Below are 19,184 nucleotides of genomic sequence, written 5' to 3' on the forward strand. Positions count from 1 at the left end.
AAGAGCATGATATATCTGCAGTTAGTGCAAATGGTAATTGAATTCTCCTGGATAAGGATTTTCAAGAGACTCCTAGCTTGCATGGCTGTGCCTTTTATTAGGGAAACTAGATGAAAGTTGAATATTACCTTTTAAATTCTGTAGCTTATTCAGGAAATCCATCTCCACTTTAATTGCACCTTCCTCGGTAAGGTAAAAAATTATTTTACAGCTCTTAGAATTTGAAGGTATTTTAGGGTTTAATTTTCTCTGATAACACAATCATGACAAATACCCCACATCCCTCAAGATAGATGGATCTCCAAAATTTGGAAATTAACTGTGAACAAATTATAAACATGTAAACCTTTTTTCATGAAAGCTATTAAGAGTAAAGGTTATTGTGAGGCTATTTATGGTAGTCTAAGTGCCAGTGAACAGGAAATATAGGGTCATTTATGTTTTATAACTCACTTTGTTAACAGGCAGGAAGGCAGGATGCAGCAGCCACTCTATGTCCCCAGTTTTCAAGAGAAAATGTGATGGAAGGAAGTGCTGTCCTTGAAATAAATACATCAAGCTCTATCCTTAATCTTGAAGGAGGAAAACTTATTCACAATGTGAATATAGATTTTAGCCCTCAGAGTTTAAAATTTGTTTTGATTTTTCAGAATAGCAACACCAAACATAAGTATTTACTTATGACATTGCTACAATTGCTTCCCACAACTGTAAATTGTTGCAGAATACTGAGAAAATAGCTCATTTTGGGATAAACACAGCACTAAGGTTTACTGTAACAACAAATGTATTAGCAATTTGCTCAGATTATTCAATACAAATAGTTTCTTCAAGAAAAAGCACAGCTCAGTAAAATAGAAATGTTTAGTAGAAAACAAGCATCTTCTACGGCCCTATTATATTGTACTTGCACTTCATGAAGTCATGCAACTGCAGCCCTCATTCCCTTCATGAGATTCATGTGTATTTCTATGCTTTGAATGAGCCCTTGCCATCCTTGCAGGAGTGGTTACTTCCATTAGAATTAATTTGAGTGCTCTCATTTTTTGTCTTTGTGAAACAGAAAAAATGGCAACCTGCATTTTGACTTAGTGACTGATTTATGAGAAAGATCATTGGGGTGAGTATGCTGAAATATAAGTCTCTGAAGAGACTCAGCACATGGTAGTCTGAGGGGAAGAGACCTGACACTACCCAAACCCAGTCAGCAAATGCTGACTTGCAGAGCTTCCTCCTGCCCTGCAGCTGAGTATTCTGCAACGAATACCCTGGGATGAGCATGACAGCATTTAACAACTCCCTGGCAAAATACAGTAATTACACAACATAGTAAGTGGAAAAGAATCAAGTTTGGTGGTCCATCCTTGCTCTTTGTTTTGGTGGAGAGGTGGGAGATCAGCCAATAATTACATTTTTAGTAATGACTTAGCCCAGCCATAAGCATCACACTTATGGTCAGCTGGATTATATCAAGTCACACATAATGTACAAGCACTGCTAAACAAATAAACCAAAATCCCCTCTGTCAGCAGAAAATACTTGTACAAGCACTGCTAAACAAATAAACCAAAATCCCCTCTGTCAGCAGAAAATACTTTCATCACCTGGTTAAGAAGAAAAGACTAATTACAGGTAGACATAGCCTTGATATAAGTCTTAGAGATATTATTCAGGTTTTGCTTTGAATTAGCTCATTTCTATCTGACTCTGACATAAAAGCTTTATTTGTTGAGGGAAATTAAAACACCCTGTTAGATACTGCAGAAGCATGCCCAGAAAAACTGTTGTGCTCAGACACAAATGTATTTTTCTCTTAAACTCCTTCAGCATAGAATACTGAAAAACTTATAACAATAGTTACATAGTAGCACTTTAAAGACAACACAGGCCCAGTTAATGGGGGAGTGGGGAGGGGGAAGTTGGCCTCAAGCAAAAGACTGGAAGTCTTTAGAAACCAACAGATTTTGACTCAAATATTCTCCACATTATTGCAATGTAACTAAAATGAATGCACATACCCCATATCCTGAGTAAACTGCTATGTTAACACAACTGTCACCTCTAATATCAGCAATTGAGAGCTCTTTCTCAATTGTTAGCATCTTAATAACATGTAGAAATTTGAACTGAAACTGAGACTGTAGTCTTCAAAACTACAACATGCACCTTGCTGTTCTGCATCTAATATATGTTAGACACCGCAATTACCAACATTTTCAGTTCTTGAACCTGAGCATACGCTGCACATACCTGCAATCTTAAAAACTGCACTTCACTCACAGCAAATGCTGATCTCAGTTAAAAAAACCCTTTATTAAGAACAATCCAAACCAGAAATTCTAATACTTTACAGTAACAACTTCAATGCATAATTTAAGAAAATTACTCATTTTTCAAATATTTTCCCCTGTACATTCCTTCTTCTGCATACATAGTTTACATAGTAGCATAATTATAATTTCCCATTGGGATTACAGTACTAATAGTTTGAACCAGATATAGTGCAATTTCTTTGGTTCAAAGTGATGAACTCCTTCCTCAAAGCTTTCATAAGTTTCTTCCACGGCAGATATGTTGCTGCCACAGAAGTGTGAATCAGAAGTGCTTTCTTCAAATTTCAAGCTCTCATTGAACAAGCTGTTCAATTTCAACATGAGAAGCTGACTGATGGCCATTAACAATCAAGAAGCTGCACTATATTCTCTAAGCATTTTACATGGTAGGCATGTAGTTCATTTTCTTCTGGCTGGGGAGAACCTGAAAGGGAAAAAACCCAAAGATTTGAATTTCTAGCTGAGTCTTAATATATAATTACTTTTCCAAAGATTGTATTAAATGCCATGCCTTGCAAGAATTCATGCTGGTTTATGACCTTAACCTCTATATTAATGAGTAGCAAATCAAATACTAATACTTTATGTTGCAAAGTCTGTTCTGGTTTTTCCCTTGGGTATGACAAAGCAGGAAATGTAAAATAACAATAGCCATGTTGAAAAATTTCCCCATGTCTACTCAGAATAAAAATCTACTATATTAACCCAATTACCATTGTTAAGTGATCAAAGCTTTACAAGCGCAGACTAGTTGAGACCCTTAATGCAGGAATATTTTAATATCAATATTGATGACATATTACACAACTGTAAACTGTAACAATGACAGTTGCATAAAATCTTTTATACTCCTTATTTTTATATGCAAATGTTTATTGTATTAAAAAATCAATAGTTCAGTCTGGGACTTCATGTTCTATAGCAGTACACAAATAAATGGGGATTAATGTTATGAGGTGCTAGTCTGTAGAAGGTACATATTTCTACCTTGTTGATTCAACATGGTATTTTGACAAGTCTGATCAGCAGTAGTTCTGATATAAGGAACTATATAAACTTATCTATTTATTAGTATATTATCAGTATGTGAAACATTGTATTATGTTTAATGATTGTCTTAGGCTGAGTTTGAAACAACAGTACATTCCCAAAATGAATGAATTTGACTGAGTGCAGGAAAAATTATCATGAGATGTTCTATCAAAAATACATCTCCTCCTTATTAGGATACCAACAACGGTCAACGCAGTCAGAAAGTTTGTGGCAAATCTGTTATGCAAACATATGGAAACCTGGATATTATAAGCCACTCAATCAATAAACCTATTTGAGTACATCCATAGAACAATTTAAATTAGTAAGAAAGCTCATTAGCTTAAAATGAGACATCATCATGTCTTTTCAAGATTAGACTAACTTGATGTGGCTAACGGCCAATAAACCCATTATTAGCTACTGAAGCTCCACCTACAGATCAGTGCTCGAGCACATTTCATAATGAATGTTCTTCAGTTTAAGCTATTGTATTGAAGCCATTTAGTTATGTTCAGTTACTTGAGCAAAAATCTCAAGCTTTCAGAATATCACTAACCTGTGGCACAGTATTTTAATGCTGGAACAATGCTCTGTTCTGATCCCTTCTCTATGTGGCTCAACACTCTGAGGCTGAACACAGACAAAGTCAATGCTAAAGAACTATTTTTCTTATCACTAAATTTAAGGTGTAAAGATTCACAGAACTGTACTGTGAAAAGGATTTTTATGCAAGCATGATTAGACCTATGCTTCAAAACTAAACTTGGCAATTACCTAAGGTATATTTTTCTCCATCTCTATTTATCAGATGACTAACCATAAGCCACATTGTGCTTTTAGGGACAAAAGTATCCTTTCAAAAACTTGTAGCACAACAAAAACTTACTGTGGTGATATAAATTGAAATGCTTTAATGATGGAAAAATTAAGAATTGGCATTAGGTAGAAGTAAGACCTACTTTTCTTCACTAAAGAATAAGCCTCATCTATTCTCCTCCTTATGGATGGATTCTTCAAAGTCACTTTTGCCTGTAGGACACACAAACACACAAAACACTATGAGCTTTCTTGCCCACATGATCACAACAACGAAGTTTAAAAGTTACAATCATTCATCAGAGTGTGAGATGCAGAAATTTTTAGAATTAACATGACTGTATCATCATATAGACTGCATTTATATGAGTAGTCACAAATTACAAAGGACAAGCTGCTTCTATACCATGTTGTTTAATCTCCCAGCATCATCAGCTACACAATCAAAGTAAAACAGAATGACTATTGTAAACTTTATTATTATTTACTTAGAGATTACTGTATTGTTTACAGCACAAAAGTATAACATTGCAGTTTTTTCACAGAATTCTCAAATACTAACCTTCTGATAGTTGTGAAGCAAAGCCCAAAGCGAAGCTGCTCCTATTCTCTGAACAGCAGGACTGTTACTTTCAAAACAGGCAGACAGTACTGCAATTGCTTCATCTGAGACAAATAAAAGATAAAAATGAAACCAAATGCATCTAGAAAATATAATCAAGAGCAATGTAAATATATTTACATGCCTCAGTAGATTGATGCTTGGAGTATACTTATTTTTATGACCTGTACTCCTAAGGCAGAGGAATTACAGAACCTTTATTATCGATTAAATTTCAATATGCTCATAAAATCAGCACAGTACATTGAAAGAAGTGTTAAAAACAATAAAGCAAAACAAAACCAAGTAATTCTAAGAAGTTAAGACACCAGTGATAAAACATGCACATTATGTATAGCTATCAGCCATGCTTAGGGACTGAGTAAGCTGTGAAACTGTTTTATAATTCCCAGCAGCCACAATTAGAGTCACATCAGGATGGATATTAAGATGTTTCTATTTTCTTTCATACTTATTATGCAGATGATTTGCAACCAATGAGAAATATTTGCCACCCCACTGTAGGTGCCTTAATTTTCTAGCATTGCTCTGAAGCCAGTCTCTTCAACTTTGCTTGTTCACTTCACAAAAAAAAAATAAATCATAGATTATGTAACTGAATAATGTATATTTAATTAAGGCAGTAAATCCACATCTTAGGAAAAATAAAAAGCATTGATACTATGGAAAACCTGCTGAGAACCTAAAACAAAGACAGGAGCATTCTCTCTGCAATTAAGTGAGGGAAAGAAACATGCCTTCTATAAACAACCAAGAAAAAAGTTCTGAACACATTATTACATTAAATATATATGCCATGGCATAACTTTATCACAACCATAAACATTTTCTGTACATGATAGGACATAGAACAGTTTGTCTCAACATTCATGATTTACACAAGCTAATAAAAGAAAGATAGGAACTTCAGTTATTTTAAACGGACTGACACAAAGAATCCTTCAACCCTCACTGAAAAACTAGCTCTTTGAGAAAACTGCGAAAATCCTTTCATGCATAACGTGTTGTTATATCCAAATGACCTGCCTAACTATGAATCTTGATTTTCTTTTTAAAACTATTTATTTGCTTTTACTTTTATTATATATTATTGTAATTGTCTCTTTGCCAAAATATGTATTCTATAATTACTTCTAAAAAATTATCTTTTATAAAAATGCTTTTCTAAAATACAACATTGCGTTCTTGGTCAGTAACCCAAACTGCCATGAAGATATAGTCTTCTGGAAGCCATGATATTTTCAGAGAACAACAGTTTGCATACCCTTCAGATACTTACCATTACCTAATATCTTTGGTTTATTAGCTGGACTAAAACACATGTTATGTAGAATAAGAAGTGCTAGATGTTGGCTGGTCTTGTGCTTGTATTTACACATTTCAATGATCTGGTCTAAAAACCCATTTATCTTCATGACCATCTGTTGTCCATCTTCTCCAAAAGATATGTTCAGCAGCAGCTTTAGCCAGAGAGTAGACACATTACCAGAATTTCTATTATTTCCTTTTGGCAATGAAAGAGATAAAAAGTTCTGCAGGAAGTTACTCTGTTAGAAGGAAGAAAAAGGGTTTTAGAATTTATAGTATTCCATGGCTTGTTTGCTGTTGTTTGACCTTCCAATCTATGTACTTGACCAAACACTACTATTGCTTATTTTACACATTACAGGCAACCCATTCTTAGTCAGCGATTTTTGAAAAAAATTACATATGAAAAATAATTTACTGCATGTTTAAGAAATTAATATAACATACATTCTCTTGCAAAATAATTTATGTAGTGTAGATACATAAAAGTTGATCCAACACAATATATTTCTTTAAAGGCTAATTCCCACCACTACATAAGCTTTTTGCTTTGCACTCAATGTTTCTACTCAAAAATAAGCTAGCAACATTGTAAGTGAATCAATGCACTACTTAGATAATGTATTCTCGATTCCTTACTTATTATTGCATGCTATTAACAAATGTTAAAGGTATCACAGAATGCCTCAAGTTGAAAGTGACTCATAAGAACCTACAGCACCACTCCTCCCTTCACTGACAGCCAGAGGAATGTCCTCTATTTTTGTAAGCTTTGAAGAAAAAGAACTGTGCACTGATGTGACATATACTATCTCAGGGTTTGCTTCCACTTTAAGGAGATTCTGAGAAGATGAAAATCTATTCCCTTGCTGCAAGAGGAAGGTGTTCTAACATAAATTCCTCTAAGGAAAAAGTCCTTGACTAAATATTCCCAGCCTCACTGAATCTTGACAACATATACAAGCATCTGGTTGAAAGCAAGCAACCCAGCACACAAACTCATTGTGGTTTTCTTCATGTGAATATAACACTGGTAATTTAATTCTCACAGAGGAAATTGGTTATTCAATATTGCTTACACTTATGAAAGCAGAGCCCAAGAGAGAGAAGGAAGTACTATCACACTAGAGTGAAACTCTGAAGATTCTAAAAGCAAAAACAAGTAACAGCTACTGTGGAAGAGATCTCAAAGTCTTTGTTTCTATTAACAAAGTTTTAGTATTAGCCAGTTTGTAATGGTATGACTATGCTTTGCATAATTACCATCACAAAAAAGATCTACTTTCCCTTGCATTGCTAAGAGGTAATTAGGTCCAAGAACAGAGCATTGCTAATGGAGATCAAAATAATTTTTTGCAATTAATAAATTACTATAAAAGATGATAGAAAGAAACATGCTTTTTATAATTTTGGTTGTGTTAGCTTATCACGTCACTACTACAGTTGACTTTCTACATGGTCTGTCTTCTTCTTTCAAGGTCTGAATTTATTTAAATGGTCAAAGTTTAAGGGAAACAGATTTTTCAAAGCATATTTGATGAAACAGAGTAAGAATCATTCTATATACAAAATATAAAAAGGAAAAAGACATTACATACATTTGTGTAATTAGACTAGATTTTTATCTAACATCAATCATTGCTTTTTTTCCTAAAACTTTCACAAAGTTATGTTTGCCACAGTATACCTAATGATTTACACAATATTTAATTTCTTGTTCATTCACATGCAGTTTTGTTCTACACCATACTCCTTTCATGATCCTCTAGTGATTGTTATCAATATATATGGGTATTAAAAATGTTACAAACCACTGAAACAGAGAGGTTACAAAAGCTCTAGCAAAAGTTGTCCCGACTATGAATATAACTGAATTACACTCTGCTATTAGGGAACAATAATACAGCTAACAGAAGACACAATGGATTTGCTTCCCACAGAAGCATTTCTATATAAACACAAGATACTCCATATCAAAATAGGAGGGTTAATCAAAAAGGAAACAGCATCCATTGCTAAAATACAGGGTACCATTTACTTACCTTCTGAATAATGCCTTTACAGTCATGAGACAGAGCAAGGTTAGATATTAGACAAAAGACCACCTGCTGAACTGGGCTGTTATCATTTGACACATGGGAAGCCAACTTCAAGATGTAATGCATTAATGAATTGCCAGCTGCACTTCGTGCAGATGGAAGTGATGACTGTCCACCACTGACCCAACAAAGTGAAGCACAACCTTAAAGCAATGAGACATTTATCATATTAGAAATGCAGATAAGTGTTTAAAATAAAAATCTATAGAAAGAGCAGTGCAACTGCTCAAATATTGATATAGAATTTTTCAAAATATTTGTTAGGTATCTTTTCTTTGAACCCCAATGAAGTCAATCAGACATGCTTTGAACAGAAATGTGCCTGAATGTGACACTTAACTGGAATAGGCATCTACTGTTCTATTGTTCTATAATGTAAAAGGCAATTCTGCTGTTAAATAGAAGCCATTGCTGCATCTCAGAAAGTCTCCTTAAAAACCAGAACATATATCTAATTATACAATTATTTGGCAGTTGAATCTGAAGGGATCCTCTGAAACTGGTTCAGAAAAGAGGTCTCTGTATAATTTGAAAGGATTAATATAAATTCCTTACAATATTTTTCTGAGAAATATAAGCAGTGTCTGCAGCTGTCATTACATTGTACAACAGAAGAATGCACAATCCTGTGCTACAGAGCTACAAGTTTGAATTAATACAGCAGCAGGGAACAACTGTGTTACCAATGTAATATAGATAAATGCCTTCTGCACAAATATAGATATATGTCTTTTTATTAGTGGACATAGTTAATTTCTTCTATGGCAAAAGTAAACAATATAAACAAAAATAAGACAATGTTCAATTGTAAACAAATATTTACACGCATTTCTCTGACTAGACTGAGAAGGAGTGGTTAACCAGCTCAGAGTAGGTAAATTTGTGACACCTCATAAGACAGAAAGAAAAAACATGATTGATCAGAAAGCACTTGCTCTTATCAGCAAGGAAAGTAAAAATGCAGCCTAGAGTCACTTCAGCTTGATTTCTTGCACATGGACAGGACACTTTATATTATACTCTGTAGTTGACTAATACACATCTTTCTTTTGCCCACATTAAAAAAAAATTCTTTATGAAAAAAAGCCATTGCAAGCTCATTTAAGGTCTGGAGACATTAACTTATAAAAAGAGTAATGTTTTTACCATGCTAACTCTTTTATGGTATCTTGACAGGGAGAAAGGGACACATTTGTGTCTCTTCAAGCTACTTGCAAATCATTATCTATGATTTGCTAAATCTAAATAACCATGATATGGAAAGAGAAAAATGCACGCTGGAAAGAAGTTCAGGCTTCTAATAGTCGGGATAATTATTAATGAAAATAAAAGGTTTCCTCAAATGAAAAGGAGATTCCTCATGAAAAATATACAAATGCAAGCTGCTGAGTCCACAGTCTAAATAAATTGAAGAAATTTAACACAAAATTGAATTTAATTGACTATTTCAAAACCAGAATGTTCTCAATCAGGACTGAAGTACAACCCATATAAAGTACTGATACACTGTTCTCTATTAAAGAATTCCTAGAATGGTACTTCTATAATATACTACTCAGCTTAGCAGTACATTTAGCATAACCTTCAAACATAATGGTTTGAATTAAATGCTATTTAATCCTTTAGTACAATTGCACTCTTGCTAAATCCCAACAGCTTGAAACCAGATCTGAACAAAAGTCTTGAATGTATTAAAATCAAAATTCTTGATAGACTTTGATGGACCAGTGCTTTTACACTTTCCTCTTATGGTAGCAATAAACATTCTTTTCCCTTTATTATGTTTTTCTGTCTTAATTATTCTGGTAAAATATTTTGATGCATTCCACCACAGAGTGACTTTCATACCTGTAGGATAGTTTGCAGTGTAGACACAGAGCAAATGCAGAGCTATTTGCATTGAGGAATCATCTGCCAAAAACCATGGCCACAAAGAATGCACAACAGGAACAAGATGAGCTTTGAGTGCTGCCATCTACAACAACGTGAGGAAGAATTTAAAATGCTATCAATGCTTTGAAGATGAAATACAGAATTAGAAAACCATATTTTTAATCTTATGGTTTATCTTATGGTTTAAAAGACTGTATGGAGAACTGACACCATCATTTCAACCATCAGTGAATTTAACTCTACACCAGTCAAAAATAGCACATATCTTAATTACTGAAACACATGCAAACAAAAGTAAAAACTTATTCATTCCAACTGTTCTTGTTTGGGACCTCTCTAAAGTTTTATTCAACTTCTTCTAAAGTAATTATTTGAACTCAAAAAGCATGGAAATACAAGAATGCAAGTTGTATACAGAATAAATGATAGAAATCTTCAGTTAGCAACAGCAACCTCCTTCAATCTTCCAAGCAATTCTTTCTGCAGATCCTGATCAAAAAAAGAAAAACATTCCACAATAATCTTAGCTGAGATTACAGCACAATCAAGTTATGGGGACTTCCAGAATAATCAGATGGCTTATTCAGCCCCAAGCGTTCTGCATACAAAAAGGATGTTAACATATGCCCTGGAAAAGGGGCAGCCCTGAAAAGTCAAGAAATATTGTAGTTCCACCACTGTGTTTGCTTAAAGTGGCCCAAGTTGCATAAACAGCACATGTAATACAATGCCAAGAAATATTAAACTGTGAAACTGGAAATAAATGTGTGAATGGTATCAGCAATAAGAAAGAGGAAGAGCAGTGATCAGAAAGAAAGAACACAGGAAAACGTGAAAACAAGTAACGTAGAATTACTGACTTACTCAAAGCAGAAGCGCATATAAAAGATAACAGCCCTCTGAAACCACTGGGAGATGATGCTTCAATAAGAATTCTAAGTTCCTAATAGATGTGTGAAATATTCTTAGAAAGTGGGAATAATAATGAAATATGAAGTATTCCTTGCCATTAATATCAAACGTAAATTTAGCCAGCTTGAAAATAACTTTGAAGTAGAAAAAAAAATTATCTTCATTTAGTAACTAAATGTGTTCATATTACTTCAGTATAAGAATACTTACTTTGCATTCTTCATTTTGAAAGAGGCAGTTTCTAAGGAGCTGCATAGAACACCTTAACTCCTTGATAAGGTTATCCTCCTATCCAGAGAAAAACAATTCAAGATCATCAGTGACCAGAATGAATTTTCTACAAGGAGGAAAGATATTTCAAAAGAAGAAGTGTAAATCTAAGGTATCAATGTTTGGGTCACATCTGTTCAGCAGTTTTCTTCTGATTTCAGGCAGAATTCATCTTAGCTAGCTTCAAGCATGTTTACTAAAGACATTTATAACCAGTAACTTATTATCCCTATCTCTCTTTATAACCCACAGATACTATTTCTAGGGGCACCAATCTGATCAAATGCAGAAATCTATAATGTTGAGCTCCATTTCTCTTACAACTAATAAAGAATGGGTGGGAACTTTCTGAGTATTTGTTCCATCCTAAAGCACGCATCTAAAACAAGTCAAATTAATCACTCCCTAGAAGCATTTATTTTTCTTCCTTGGATAAAAACAGGGTTAAATTAGCTCTGTCTTTCAGACCCTGAGATAAGCTCAGTTGGAGCATGGTGCTAATAATGTCAAGGTTGTAGGTTTGACCTCTATATGGACTATTCACTTAAGAACTGGATTTGATGATCCTTGGGAGTCCCTTTCAACTCAGAATATTCTGTGATCTCTACAGCTGGGCAGGTCGATACATCCTTATATCCCCAGGAACTTAATTTCCTATCCTTAACTATAAATATAGAAGCTATAAATAACTTACAACTCAATAAGAATATTACAAAAATAAATACAGACCTTTGGACACTGAGGTGCTACACAGAGATTCAAGTTACAAGTGAACAAAAAGTCTATCTTCAAGACAGAGCTGTGACACCACAGGGCAGTGATGGCTGACCTAACTCCTATAATGGTGACACACTAAACCACTTCTGAAAGATTACCAAATTCCAGCAAGCTTGTTCACGGGATACTATTTCTGTCTTATCAAGCGTAAAGGAACAAAAATGTAAAATAGGATTCATACTTAATCTCAGAAAAGGTGAAGAAACAATGCATGCTTAAAGATCATAATGTGCTTTATATATCATAAATCATGTATCTGATGACATTTAGAGAAGAAGTAACAGTCTACTCCAAAAAGGTCAATGAAAGCCAGGTGCAGTAGATCAGGAAGAAACATACAAGTCATTATTACAAATAGATTTTATAACTGGTTTGTCTCACTTCCAGCCAAATAAAATGATAACTTTAAGACAAGAATTCTTTCAAGGAATTCTGTTTGTATTAATTTAGTTAATAAGTAAAATAGCTTTAAAATGCCACAAGCTTCAACTCAATATGCAAACTTCTAGGAGGCTGAAAAAGTTATGGATTGCATTGATAACACTGTTTGTATTTATTTATTTTTATTTTAAAAATCTTGCTTTTTACTAAGACAATATTTTGATGTGATATTTGGAAGCCTGGCTACCTGTAAATACTTCTCATGCTCTTTATTAGCATCACACTAATAGTTGTGAAAGAAAAGGAATATTGAGTAAAACACCTGAGAATGAATTAGGTCAAACACATTTTTCCCAATAATTAAAAGAGTCAGAACAAGGAAAAAAGAAAATAAGCTTTCATGATTTTCCTTTGGGAGTTGTGCCTTGAAGTGGGTGAAGGGGCAGTTTTGTGAATGATAGCTATCTAAATCTACAATGAAAGCAACATCTCAGTGTCCCCCACATGAAACTGTCATTATGTACCACATATGATGCACAGCACACTTAGATATGTTGCAGCAATCTACTGTCCCAGCTCAGCAGGGAAATCTGCCACAAAGTATTTTGCAAATCTTTCAAAGAATTTTCAATTAAACATAAACAGTTTTTCTGAACTTTCTCAGAGGCTCATTTCCTCCAATTTCTTTCAAGTTTTAAATTCCTCCTCAACCCAAAAACTACAAAGGACCAGCTGATTTCAGCCTTTCAGGACATAACTAGGGCAGGACACCTTTCAGTCTCCAACACTTGAAAAAGGAAAATGAATGTGTTTAGGAGATCTCAAGAAGAAATATTATAGCCTTCAAATGTCAGGGTCAAACTCAATTTTTTTTAAGAGTTCATTGTTATAAAACACAGTCCCATACTCTCACAAATCAAGCCCAATGTTATTATCAAAACTTCAGAGGAAAATACTATTTAGCTGAAGCAATGCAGAAATACCCTACAGGAAGGTGTTTTCTGCAATTTCTGCTTTATGTGGGAATAGAAAAGATATCAAACTTGACAGCAGAGGTTACTGAATGTATTTTATTAATTCTCTTAGATGAAAAGTGGTGGAGAACAAGGAGATAGCAACAAAAACCTTATGAAATTGTTGTATGATGATAAGACAATTGATATCTAAATGTGGTAAAGAAGAGTAGAGTGACATGAGAGTCTGGAAGAACTGGAAGGGAGGTTGGAAAAAAAAAGGCTAAATAAATAAACTGTGAATGGACAGAAGCTACTGGGAATGCAGGCAGTGGAAGGACCACAAGTATGAGGTTAAAAAAACACAAAACTGACAAGAAGTTAAAAAAACCACGGACAATTGAGTCTGACGACAAGAAACTGAGATGTCCAGACCAAGTCTGAAGGAGAAGAGGAAAAAAACCAAAACAACTGAAAGCCAGATAACAGGAGAACTATGATTTACATGCACAAGCAGAATGGAATTAGTTTTGGGACGGGAGATTGACTGATAGAAGAATAGACAAAAACAAAAAAGCTAGCACTGGTTGAAAGATACTGAAAAAAAATTAAGAAAAATAAATAATACCGTGGAAACAAGATGGAAAAAAATTAGCTGGATTAGATAGGGCCATAAAATCAAGACTGAAAGCCCAACAATGTTTGAAAACAATACTCTGATACTGCTATAAGAGAAATATCATAAATTACAAGCATGACAGATTACAAAAAGATGAGATTTGTATGTGAGTGGATGTCTGAACGTGAACTTTGAACTCTCAATCAGTCTGCTATTTGCTGCTTTCAGCCAGGATGGACTAGTTGCTAATAGCCTGGACTAGAAATGGGAGTCCTGAATCCTCCAATTAATGAAAAGAAATGAGACAAAACCAGTAACTCAGAGGCTGATCATGTATTATACTTTGCATGTAGACTATTGAGTTTAGGCAAACAGAAGCTTGGAGCTCTGGAAAGAAAAGTCAGCGGAAAAAAGAAGGATTGAAGGATTCCTGAAAAGAAATCCCTGTCAGAAAGACAGTCCCTGACAAAAAGAAATGGGCCCAAAAAGAAGAATGCCAATATCCTGGCTGAAGGAACAATCTGGCTGAAGGAACAATCTGGCAAACGGGAGAAGATCCTGAGGACCAGAGATGCATAGAAAAATATGCCAGGACATGCCCAGGGGCTTTGTCCAGTGAACACCCATGACTGCAAAGTATGAATAGATGTGATTTTCTGCCTGACATTGCTGAAATAGCAGTCCTGTGTTGGAAAAGGTAGTTGAAACCTAATGAGACTGCTGGGTGGAAGAGTATGTGAGATAATTAAGTTAGTAAAAGCTCTAAAATCATTGAATCTTAAAGAAGCTCCAGTATCTGGATGCACTACCAGCTGCTATTTACTTTGTCCCATCTGTGACACATACAAGCAGTATCTGCCTCAAGAAAAAAAACAAACAAAAGCAAGCTGGGAATCACTTTACGCTATCAGTGTTCTGTTTTTTATAGGTACCTTTTTTCTCTGTGCTTTTCCAGGCTTTAGGGAATCCAAATTCAGCTGCGTATGAATGTGCTTCATGTTTTCTATACAGCTGTCTATCAGGTCAGCTGGAAGAAAAAAAACAGTAACGTTTATAATTACATTCACAATCAAAAATGCTTTATTAAAAACCAAACTATCTTTCTGGCAATGATCTTGTTGTTATCTTCTTGATATCAGGAAGAAGCAAACACTTCCTGAGATAAAGTGCATCTAGCTGAATGCTCTCAAGAAGCAAGAATACATTTGAGTCCTCTTGCAACAAAGTCCCATGAGAGGAATGCCCAAAGGAAGGACTGTAAAGATTGAGAGGGGAAGATGAATTGTGTGGAGAGGATAGTAACTCATAATTCTTCAGGGTATCTTCAACAATTCTGCTTAAAAGCGTGAAACTTCATGAGGTTAGGGCATCCATTTATTTTACCCAGCTTTTCCCTAACTACAGCAGATTTGCTGCATCTGTGGTGAGACAAATCAAAGCAACCACTCAGCTGACTTAAAGAGAAAAATTTTGAGTTAGGCTCTTTTTTTTTGGATCTAGAGTCTTTAAGTCACTATAAGATGATGGAATGACTTTGTAAGTGAATAAGGTAAGAGCTACAGATATCATCTGTCTGGACTTCTGTAAGGATTTTCATGCAGTCCTCTACAACCTCCTTCAAAATTGGAGAGTTATGCAATTAACAAATGGACTGGATGGTGGATGAGGAATTGGTTAGATGGTTACACCTAGAGGGTAGCAGAAAAGAAGCACAGAAAAGACCTGTTGAGGTGAGTGCAGAGACAGATCATAACAATCCTGAGAGGGATCTAATACATCTGTGAGGAGAGGCTGAGAGTTGAGATTGTTCAGCATGGAGAAGAAAATGCTCCAGGAAGACCTGGTTGCGGCCTTTCACTTAAAAAAAATTAAGAAAGCTGGGGACTAACTTTTTAGCAGGGCCTGTTGCAAAAGGGGTAATGGTTTTAAACTAAAAGAGGACAAATTTAGACTAGATACGAGCAAGACATTTTTTACAATGAGGACAGTGGAACACTGGATCAGGTTGTCCAGAGGTGGTGGATGCCCAGCCCCTGGAAACAGGTTGGATAGGGCTCTGAGTAACTGATAGAGTTGTAGTTGTCCCTGATTATTGCAGGGGGGTTGGTCTGGATGGCCTTTAAAGGCCCTTTCCAATGCATTCTATGATTTCATGATAATGGAGTAATTTGAGTTGGAAGAGATGGCCAGAGGTCATATAACCAACCTTCTGCTCAAAGCAGAACAAGCTCTAAGCAGGCAGGGTTTACCTGCAGCTTTATCCTACTGGATCTTGAAAATGCCCAAAGACAGAGACAGCACTGTATGTCTAGCACTGCTTTACTGCCTTCAAAGGTAAATGTTTATTTATAGGCAGTTTGACGCTTATGTTTCAATTTATGCCCATTCTTTCCATCCTCCTATACCATTCACTGCTGTAACAAATGTGTCTCCAACTTCTTCAGAATCTCATAGGTCCTACCAAAACCTTCTTTTTTTGAATGTAAGTCAGCTCCCACAGCTTCTTCTCTAATGACAACTGAACACAACCACCCTGATGGCCCTCTAGTGAACTTGCTCCAGTTTGTTGACATTTGTTGTACTGGGACAAAACTGGATGCAGTATTCTAGATTTAGTCCAACAAGTGGTAAGTAGAAGATTCCTCTTGATCTAATGGCTGTGTTCCTGTGTTCAGGATGTTTCCAGGATGCTGTTAGCCTTCTCACACTTGCTGCCTACCAGGCCCTTTTCAGCTCTCCAGTCAGCCTCTACTGCTGTAAGGGCTTGTCCCTTTTGAGGTGCAAAACTTGGTGTTTTTAACTTAAAGTAGCCCTTAAGAGCTGAACAGATGATGCTAGAGCGACAGGTATCTTTAGAACACTGCCTTGAACCCCAGAAGTCCTCTTTCTCTTTTCTAAGGTTTGTGTTGTAGGCATGACTTGAAGGCTGCTCTAGCACAGAATGATGCATTTCCTGCAGTGGAAGTGCCTTCACAGGAAGCAGGAACTTAGATGATCTAGTAAACCATCAACAGAAGAAGAACCCTGACTGAAGTAAGGGCTGAGTACAGAACCAGTACACTGGGAAAGAGCAGAAAGTATCAAATTTGAAGTTGAGTTTCTGCCACTATAAGGATCACACACTGAGCAGATCTGTCTAAACTATGTGTTTCAATGTAGTGTAGGTATACAAAGTGGAAAAAACAGAGATGCAAATTACAGGAAAGCATCCAAGACAAAGTGCACTTGGACAGATCAAAAGGTGTAAAACACACGATACATAAGAAATGCAAATTCACCACTCTCCCCTGTGTTCTAGAGGGCACAAGAAGCCTTTGATTAGTAGTTTACTACTGTGAAGGACAGAAAGTCCTACTTAAACTGTAAAATGGTACCAAAGAAACAGAGTCAGGGAAGAACAAAGCTGAGAAAGTCTCCTCTTGTCCAGGTACAGCCAGAACTGAAACACAGGGCATACTCTCACCTACAAAAGTATGAAGATATTGCCAGTGCAAAATCTCCAGTTTCTAATGGATTAATATGCCATTACTGGTAAAAAGCTAACAGGTCTCCTCTTACTCCAACACAGAGCTGTGACTTCACCACAGGGTTTTAAACTGGCTACAACATAATATTTCATTTGCAGATGAAAACTTTAATTATTAATAAGATTTCTTAGTGAAAATCTGAAAAAAAACCCCTGCCACTGAAACCTAGGTCTTCTGCTTTGAAAAAAAAAGTTACTATTTAGAGGTAATATACAAAACACCTGCAAGCATTTGATTTGTAAATCATTTAACATATATTTTGAGATGCTCACCTTCCAAAGCACATTTCTGGGCATTTTTACTGACAGCTAACAGAGACAGCAGTGCATTTGTAGCAACTTCTTTCAGCACATCCTTTGAAGACTTTCTTTCACAGACCTACAAAAATGCAATTTCATTACTGAAATGGAAAAGTGACCATATTAACAGTAGTATTCATATTCATAAATAGGTTGTCAGAGTCTATGTTTTCATTTGGGTGACTTATCACTGCATTCCTATATAGAGCTCTCCCTCTCTACATTCATGTTTAGACTCAGTCTGCATTGAAGTGTTTCAGGTTTTCTTGGAACTATTTTTTTTTTTTAATTAAATCTTTCTTCTTTTGCTCTAAATCCCACTTCTCTTATTCTTTTCTCAACATTCTACTTTTCTAAGGCCTAGAATCCAAATCCTGGCATTCCATACTTTTCCTAATATTCAGGAATAGGCTTGGTATTGCAGACATCTCATTGACATGCCTTTAGTGCAATCTCACTTCCCTTTTACACAATGATGATGAGATTAAATACAGCGAAATTCTTTTAAAAAAATCACCAATAATTATTTTAGATACTCTTAACAGTGAAAAATGGTAGCTTGTCTTAGTTTTGTGAGGCCTTTGTGAGCATCACCACATTTCTAATAATCTAAGTATAATCTGTGTGTTTTTGAAGGAATATTTATTTAGAGTCATATAACAAGACAGTGCAAAGACAAGGAACAGTCTGTGCTTCATATATTATCCACTAGAGAATTTTGTCTATCAAGCAATTTTCCCTAAAACATCATGCCACTTCTGACATCCAAGATAACAGAAAACAGCATCCATTACAATCAGAAAAATACAAGAAAATACGAACAGTTACTGGATCATAGTAAAAAGAGAAACAAGTTTGAAGTTAGCCAAAAATCCAACATCTTAAGAAAATCTTAATATTTTAGACAGAAATCTCATGAGTACCTATCCATGGTATCTCATAGATTTTAATTCTACATACACCATGTATTAATGAACTAACAATTTTTTCAAATTTTCATATGCAATAAAATGTCAATGCACGGCCTAAAGTGATAATTTATTGAAGTGTTCACTGTAACCAGGGGTGAGGAGGTCAAATAATAAATAGTAAGTTAATAACTAGAAAAACCCAACACCTCATTGAAAAGGACATCTGACACCCAATCAAAGTATCGAAGCATGGACTGGGTTCTGTGTTTATAACCAACAAAAAAGAACTTTACATTTAGACTACAACTGTTTTTATTAGATCTGGTGTGAAATCTCAAATCTAACAGCAACACAAGAATCTTCAAAGTAAATTAACTCTTTTTCTGTTCTGACAGGTGATGGTTTCTTTTCAAATTAAAAAATTTAGAT

General features: G+C 35.2%; 1 protein-coding gene across 1 annotated transcript in view; it reads right to left on the reverse strand.

The window, feature by feature from the left end:
* Positions 1-2,411: 2,411 nt before the first annotated feature.
* The window catches only part of RTTN (rotatin), a 78,468-nt gene continuing 61,695 nt past the window's right edge, over positions 2,412-19,184 (reverse strand). The window contains exons 41-49 of the mRNA XM_005517449.3: positions 17,818-17,923; positions 14,951-15,045; positions 11,229-11,306; positions 10,062-10,188; positions 8,157-8,356; positions 6,086-6,353; positions 4,747-4,850; positions 4,328-4,397; positions 2,412-2,757 (exon numbers count right to left, since the gene is read on the reverse strand). Of these exons, the coding sequence (XP_005517506.2) occupies positions 2,675-2,757; positions 4,328-4,397; positions 4,747-4,850; positions 6,086-6,353; positions 8,157-8,356; positions 10,062-10,188; positions 11,229-11,306; positions 14,951-15,045; positions 17,818-17,923 (1,131 nt within the window). The 3' untranslated portion in view covers positions 2,412-2,674. The remainder of the gene's footprint in view (positions 2,758-4,327; positions 4,398-4,746; positions 4,851-6,085; positions 6,354-8,156; positions 8,357-10,061; positions 10,189-11,228; positions 11,307-14,950; positions 15,046-17,817; positions 17,924-19,184) is intronic.

The sequence above is a fragment of the Pseudopodoces humilis genome, chromosome 1 (genome assembly GCF_049639895.1).
Source record: "Pseudopodoces humilis isolate 2021_Gansu_Grassland_sample_001 chromosome 1, ASM4963989v1, whole genome shotgun sequence".
NCBI lineage: Eukaryota > Metazoa > Chordata > Aves > Passeriformes > Paridae > Pseudopodoces > Pseudopodoces humilis.